Source organism: Mus caroli, chromosome 9 (genome assembly GCF_900094665.2).
Source record: "Mus caroli chromosome 9, CAROLI_EIJ_v1.1, whole genome shotgun sequence".
Lineage (NCBI taxonomy): Eukaryota > Metazoa > Chordata > Mammalia > Rodentia > Muridae > Mus > Mus caroli.
In genome coordinates, this window is record NC_034578.1 from 75629301 (window position 1) to 75637114 (window position 7814).

The following is a 7814-nucleotide window of genomic DNA, read 5'->3' on the forward strand; positions in this document are numbered from 1 at the left end:
TTTTTTTTCACTGTTCACACCTATATTTCAAGTTTGGAAATGCATATTTGCAAGCAGCAATACAAAAGTATTCATGAAGAATGCATAATCTCTGAAAATTATGAAAACATCCCTGCTACCAATACATTTCTAAATACAAAACTGACTAACATAGTTTGTTACTTCTGTGTAGCTAGAGAAGTTCGTTTTCAAAACAGATAAAATTGACTCTATTTGTAAATCAAAAGACCAAGTTTTCCCACCTGTGCCAAGTGTGAAGTCTACAGACAAGGCTTCTTTTGAGTTACTGCCTGCCGAGGGGCAGAGGCAGCAGTCTGGAAGGCTCTGAGAAGTGATCGGAGGCCACAGTTGCCTGGAACAACGGGCTGTAAGAACTTTACAAAGTGGAGTGCATCCTTAGTGATTGAGAGAGTGGGAGCCACCTTTCAGGAGACAGCCATTTCCCATGTCTGAGTGGATCCTGGCCAAAATAAAAAAAAAAAAATGTTCCCAAAGGTTTGCAAATATTATCTGCTTAACTCTCACCCTAGCAACAATCAGGGAAAGGAGTTATTATTATTTGTCTTCTATACTGCTTCCCTCCCCACTCCCACCCCTCCTACTTTTATGACTTGGTGACCCAAGTTATTGTAAAATCTTTAGACTTTCAAATAAGTCCTGTACTAGGACTTAGTGAGTGCCTAGGGCATTCCAAGATATATTTTTAAATTTACAGGGAGGACAACAGCAATAGCAGTAAGTAATGTTACACACTTAAAGTTGACCTTTTAGTAAGGATTCATGGGATTAGTGCCAGGCCTCAACTGCTCTATCTACACACTATCTGAGACGCAGGATCCAGCGGGAGCTAGGAAGGCTGAGACGTCGCTGCTCCTGTAGGCTCCCTCCTGGCTCTGCATCTTTCCTGGCTCTGCATCTTTCCTGGTTCTGCATCTTTCCTGGTTCTGTGACGGATGTCATCATAGGTCTGTAGTGGGACTCAGGCACGAAACTCCTCCAGCTTTGATCTCCTGAGAAACCCTTCAAAGTTCTGAGCTGACTAAAAGCTACACCCAAGACAAACAAAACAAAACAAGACAAAACAAATCGAGTGTTACTGTGAAATGAGATTTCTAGTGAGCCTGTTTGGAATGGCCAGCATGCTTGCCCTCCAGTTTAGTCAGTGTAAGAGATTCATTTATTACAGGCTCCCAACTGATTTCCTCTTTCTCCTTGCCTGATGTCACGTGGGTAGCGATCAGTACTCACATTTCTATCTCTCCTCAGTCTTTGTAAATCTGATGTCCGTGGGAGGCAGCCCGTGTGTGTGAGGTCAGGGTAAACAAAGGGAGCACATGGTTTCTGCCATCCCCCGGGCTGACAAAATAGCTAACCCTGTAGATTTATCCAGAAGCGATGAAAACTAAGTATCTCTCAGGAACCGGCTGGTTTGCTGGGGCACGACTCTCGGCACTTCAGCTTTTTATACTTGATTTTGGTGTGGGACACAGTGGTGCCTGTTGTCTTGCAGCACCCACATCCACTGCAGGAGAAAGGCTCTTTCATCTAAACTGTAGGATGTGTCCCAGCTCTCTTATCCTCATTAGCTAGAGATCGGATGCCCCCTCCTGGGGATGGCCTGTTTAGGTACCAGGATCCACACAGATGAGGAAAACAAGGAATCCAAGATGAGATTTAAAACCTCTATGTGTAAAGAAATTAGGGACCTTCACAACAGGCAAGCCAGATGAAACTCTTGACAATAGCCAGCGCTGCAAGAGAGGATACTGAGACCGTCCACAGCTGGTCCAATCCAAGAGGCAGGCTGCCTGTTGAGAGTCTTGAGTGATCCAGGACTCCAGATTCCATTTGTAAAATAAGGATAAAAGAATTATTGGAACATTCGCTCAGAATGCTCCTACTTGGAACAGAAACTTCTACACTAAACCGAGCTGAAACGGCGAGACCCGTGGTATCGCCGCTGTTAGAATTGGCACAAACTATAGAAGAAACTCAGAGGCAGACAGTTTCCTTGATTTCAGTTTTGTGAAGATAGTTGGAATGTAGGTCCATAGAAGTATATGTATTGCTTTGATTCATAAAAAAAAAAAAGGTATTTTGTCAGATCTTGTTGGCTGTTTTATTGTTTCTAAATAATGTCAGAGCTCCATCCTCCAGGACACCACTGTAGAACAGAAATATAGTTCAACAATATAGATAATAGATCATTCTCTAGTGACTGTATTACAAAAAAGTAAAATGAAATATATAAATTAATTTTGATAGTACACTTTGAGCGGGATTACAGATACAATGACTACACAAAATCCTTATAAAAACCATTGCTGAATATTTTGCTCTGTTTTGGTTTAAGGAATCAGGTGTATTTTACAGGTGTCACGTGTGTCTGGTGCCTGCTATGTGGGATGGCCTAGCTTCAGAAGTTTGCTGGAGTTTTTTCTTTTGTCATCCCTGTATGCTTGTTTGAGATTTGTTTTTGTATTTGTTATTTTTGAGCTCAGGCTGGCCTCAAACTTGTGATCCTCCTGCCTCAGCCCTCCGAGTACTGGGATGTTGGTGTACTACACCATGCTGGGGTGAGCTTTGCCAGCTAATTTTGTTTGTTTCCAAGAGTTCCCAATTATCTATTGCTGGGAACAAGCCATCCCAAAGTTTAGTAGGTCAACATAAAGTGGTGGCCATTTCTCACTGGTCTCCATAGGCTTGCACGCCCAAGGCTCACGATTGCTGCCTGACCAGTTACAGAGTCCCAGAGCCCCAAGGTTTCATTAATACTCTCTGACTGCAGCTTTTCTTTGCTTTCATTCATCATGCATACACACACACACACACACACACACACACACACACACACACACACATATCGAGTCCAGACTCTACACGTAGGGACATACTCTGTGCACACACATATGAACATGGAGACACAAATATACCATGAAAGAAGTAGTGTGACCAAACAACTTAAACACTCAATAAATAATGGATCATAACCTACCAAACAAAACAAAATATGAGGAGGTCATGCTGATATATACATATCATATACATATACATAGATAGATACATATGTATGTATGTATGATTGATCCTACAGCATATAATCATTTCCTTCTTCCCCTCTTCCCTCCAGCCCTTCCCATGAGCCCCTTTGCTCTGTCTCAAATTCATGGATTCTGTGTAATTGTCTTTTATGTTTTAGCTCTCGGCCCTCTTATGTCCCCTTAGAGTATTCTTTCTCTGGCCACATCCATGGTTAACTGACCCCTCTGTGGAGTTGTGTATACTAATCTGTTCCTAAATGCTTGTCTGGGAGGACTACTTCCGCATTTCCAAGTGTGTATAGAGAATGTCAGATAGTGTATTTCTGGTTCTCAAAGAAGCCAGTCAACAACTTAAAAAAAAAAAAAAAAAAAAAAAAAGCCCGTGAAGGAGGTTGAATTTATATATCTCTGAAAGTTTTTCTTTTTACCAAGTCTAGTTCCTGATACAGTCTTTCAGTTTCACGTCAGTTCAGTATAGAATATAAACATCCCGTGAGAAGTGAACGCTTAATAAACACAGAGTGTTCCTGTACAACCGTGTTTATACCCAGCTATGACATCAGCATGTCAGAGTCACCTGCATTCCCCTGTTATTGCAGCACCACACATAAGAGTTGAGGTGGCAACAACCTAAGTGTCCACTAACAGATAAGTGGGTAAGGAAACATAGTGTATATATTCACAGTGGAATACTGATTGACTCTGAGAAAGGCAACCCTGCCACTTGCAATGTGGGTGAATTTGAGGACATGGTATGATTTCACTATATGTAGTTTTAAAAAGTTGAACATTAAGAAAAGGAGGCTAAACTGCTGGTTATCCAGCTAGAAGCTTCATGGGAGATGTTGGTCAAAGAATAAAAAAAGGCTAGTTAGACAAGAGGAATAAATACCAGTGTTCATCATGGCTCTGACTCCTAGTGACATGAGAATTGCCAATAGGGTAAGAGGTAGTTGCTCTAACAGCAAATCTGAATATCTGTGAGGCGGTGCATCTCAAGTTAGCCACCCCACAGGTTATACACGTGTCAAAGCATCATACTGTACATCATAAATTTAAATTTTCCCTGTTAAATAAGATAATAAGAGACATAAAAAGAATAACAGTCAGATTAGACCCATCTTACAATCGCTGGCTCCCAGCTTGGCTCAGCCCAGCCAGCTCTGGCTTTGGTAGGGTCACAGTGTCCTGCTCTGCTGTGCATTCTCTGTCCTGGTTCCTCCCCTTTCTCCCCTGACCGACTCCTCCTATCCCACTGCACTAGAGATCAGTGCTGTTCTCGCCTCTGTCTTCCAACATCCAATCAACTCTCTTCACGTATTCCACATTTTGTTCAATGTCCTATTATGTCAGACTCCCTCTCTTTGCAGGAGTGCTTATAAATAGCTACTCCATGCTGGCTGGTAATCAATGATGGCGAATTGCCTGGTGATCCTGCAAACCTATTTCCTATCCCTTGACTTCACTGGAAGACAGCTGGGAATTTACATGATTGTTTCATAATGTGAAGTTAGAAAATATACTAATTTTCACTTACTTTATTTTTGAGGCAGGTTTTTGATATGCAGCCCAGGCTGGTGTTGGATGCATGGTGTAGTCCAGGCTAGTCTCAGACTCAAGATGATCTTCCCACTTTAGCCTCCCAGATGCTCCCAGGTGTGAGCCATCACTCAGCTACTTCTATTTTTTTTTTTTTTGAGCATGATTAAGCAATTCAGGCTCTTGATATTTAATATCTTGAATGAGGAAGTATACATATCCCACTGTAAAAATGTAGATTGATATTGGTGATATATGTCACAAGCTTTACTGATGGTATGTTTCCACATAAACAACTGGGGAATGTTGCTATAGAGACAAGCTGAGATCCTGGTAGACACCTCTCTAAGCTTTCTGGTACTCTGATGACCTTCAAGTGCTTCTTGTGTGTCTGTAGATGACAGGTGACAACAGCCTCCCCACAAAACACTGTGTATGTTTGGAACAATGATCAGCATTTTCTTTTTATGGATGAAACTAGTGAGCTGTAGAAACAGAATTCATGACAGAACCCTGTGTGTGGTGTGAGTTCAGAGCCTGTTGTTAATTCTTACTCTGTACTGGGCCATCTTGTATTTCCCTGCTCTGACATGGTAGACTCAATATGTCTTCATCTGAGAGAGACACTGTGGCTCCTTCAATAGATAGTTCTCCAATAAAGGGTCTACTTTCACATGTGATGGGAATGTTGGATAAGGTCTTTGGCAATTTTAACTCAAAACTCTTTTTCCTTGAAGTAAATGGGTTTGATGAAAAATTGGCATGCGTTGAACCATCGGTCCTATTTTTAGAAAGTGCACATGAGAAATAGTCTGGACCAGCCTGACCCTTGTGAATCACTGCTGAGGCCTGGCTCACCCTGGGCATGACTAATGCCTCCCTTTATCATGAGTGTCTGAGAGCATGAAGAGTGAACCCCACGGGGGACGGATCTCAGGGCAGAGCACAAGCCAGATACCATGTAGCCCTGGGTGCAATCTCCTGTACTACAACCCCCAAGAGAAATGGAACCATAACAACATCCCCTCCCTGAGTTCCAATCCCCAGATTCTCTGGTCCTCTCTGAAGTCTCCCTCAAACCCTGGAACCTTAACTGCGGCAAGAGCAGCTCTGGTGAGAGTAGAACTGGGGACTGGTAGAACTTGCTGGGATTTCATCCCTGGTTGATCACCTTCCAATTTTTAGCTTCTCCATAAGGATGGTCTACAAGTTCTTGGTTATTTGGGGAATGAATAAAGCTATTTTGGTTAGTGAAAGAAAGTCTTGTTAAATCCTGACAAATACCTTTCCTTTCTTGTTGCCCTTTTAGGCCATTTCAAGACTCTTGTTCTTCCAGCAGTAAGTATTCATTTAAATTATTTGGCTTCAATAAATAAATAAATGCCAAAAATTGGCTTCAGAAATACATTGCAAGCTGGGTGTAGTGGTGTACATCTTTAATCTTAACACTTGGGGTGGAGGGAGGGCAGAGGAAGACAGATCTCTGAGTTCCAAGCCAGCCAGGCAGGCTACATAGAGAAATCCTGTTTCCAAAAACCAAAAAAACTAACCAAAACACCCAAACTAACTCCCCCCCACCCCCGAAAATCTCAAAACAACAACAACAAAAGAAATATATTGTAATTATGGCATACCTTCTTACTGGCTCTTCATTACATTACTTGTAAGTTTTACTTGAAATTACTGTACTTTTTAAGACCAACCTTAACTTTAGAGAGATTGGCTATTATGTTCTTGAAACTCCTTGCAGGGAGTTTTCTTCAATTAACTGGACCATTAGATCACTTTATTGTGTTTGGCCCTATTCCTGCATTAATACTTTTCTTTCTTTTCTTTGTTTCTTTTTAAAGACAAGGTCTCACTATGTAGCCAAGTATCTCTGGCTGGCTATGAATGTGTCGAGATTTCCTCACTTCTGTCTCTTTAGTGCTGAATGAAAGCCATGCACTGCCAACCACACCTGGTGCCTTTTAAATTAACATTTTAAAATGACACATAATAGTTTTCATGTTAAACATTAACATGTGTTTCGTTTTTTTTTGTTTTTAAATGTATTTCATGCCTTTTTCATACCTGTATGTACTCTATTTTGATCGTTAGCCTTTCATTACCCTCTCTTGCCCCCTTCTATCCCTGCTGACCCCTTCCTGTTCTCAACTAGTTTTCCCTTTATTTCCAGGCCTTATTTTGGTATCCCAGTGCAGACTCTAGTTTTTGAAGGGAGATAGATCAGAGACTTTCTGGACATATTTAAAATCACCACATCATGTTGCTTCTAGAGTGATATAGCCCATGCTAGGTTTAGACGTGGGCTGGCAGCCTGGAGTGCTGTCCCTAACTCTCTAAACCTAGTTTCTTTGTGAAATGGTCTTAGCAGAAGAATCCAGTCAAGGGTGGGTGTGGAATTGGGCTGAGGGATTATCTTGAGGTCAAATGACAGAGAACATGTGAACTGCTCAATAACTGCTCAATGTGGTTTGTGGTCTGTTCGTACCAGATGGTCGTATTCTGTTGTTATTAATAGTATTAAAAATGGCGGCATGGCCACCAATCACATGCTGAACAGGGTATAGGAAAAGAAAGCATCAAAGATGAGTGTTTGAGAGAATATAGCAAGGAAACAAACACTGGTGTTTCACAGGCTGATTGCCTGCTGAGAGAGACAGGTATGGAGGGAGCGTCCCTCATTCCAGAATCTCTCTGATCTAATTGAAGAGCAGAGTACAGGATTTTAAAGGAGATAAAGCAAAGTGTTCAGCTTTGATACCTATGAAGGACAAGTTTCCCCAACACTACAGCTCTTTTAGATAATACTATGTCTTTAATCTTTTTATTTTAACTTGTAATTGAAACTTTTTTTTAAAGGTAAAATGGTGAGACTTTGATATGTCTGATCTTTCCCCACCCAGCTACCTCTGAACAGTGCAGATAAGATTTATGAGCTACACATAAACGGACAATCAGAGACCGAGATCGTATTCTCCAACAGGACACGTTTAACATTTGAGAGCAAGAGTGTATCAGTCCTCATTCAGACAGACAAGGCATTCTACAAGCCGAAGCAGGAAGTGAAGTTTCGGGTGCTCACACTCTGCTCAGATCTCAAGCCTTATAGGACGTCCGTGGACATTTTCATTAAGGTGAGTGGCAGGCTGACGTGAAGGGGGGACTTCAAGCCATCCCTCTAAGACTGCCTTGAGGATTCTCTCTCTCTTTTTTGTTTATTTTTTTTTT

General features: G+C 41.6%; 1 protein-coding gene across 2 annotated transcripts in view; it reads left to right on the forward strand.

Annotated features, from left to right (window-relative positions):
• Cd109 (CD109 molecule) overlaps positions 1 to 7814 on the forward strand; it is a 103865-nt gene that overhangs the window by 13686 nt on the left and 82365 nt on the right. For both annotated transcript variants that reach the window (XM_021172854.2, XM_029482122.1), the window contains exons 3-4: positions 5890 to 5918; positions 7490 to 7720. In XM_021172854.2, coding sequence (XP_021028513.1) covers positions 5890 to 5918; positions 7490 to 7720 — 260 coding nt within the window. The remainder of the gene's footprint in view (positions 1 to 5889; positions 5919 to 7489; positions 7721 to 7814) is intronic.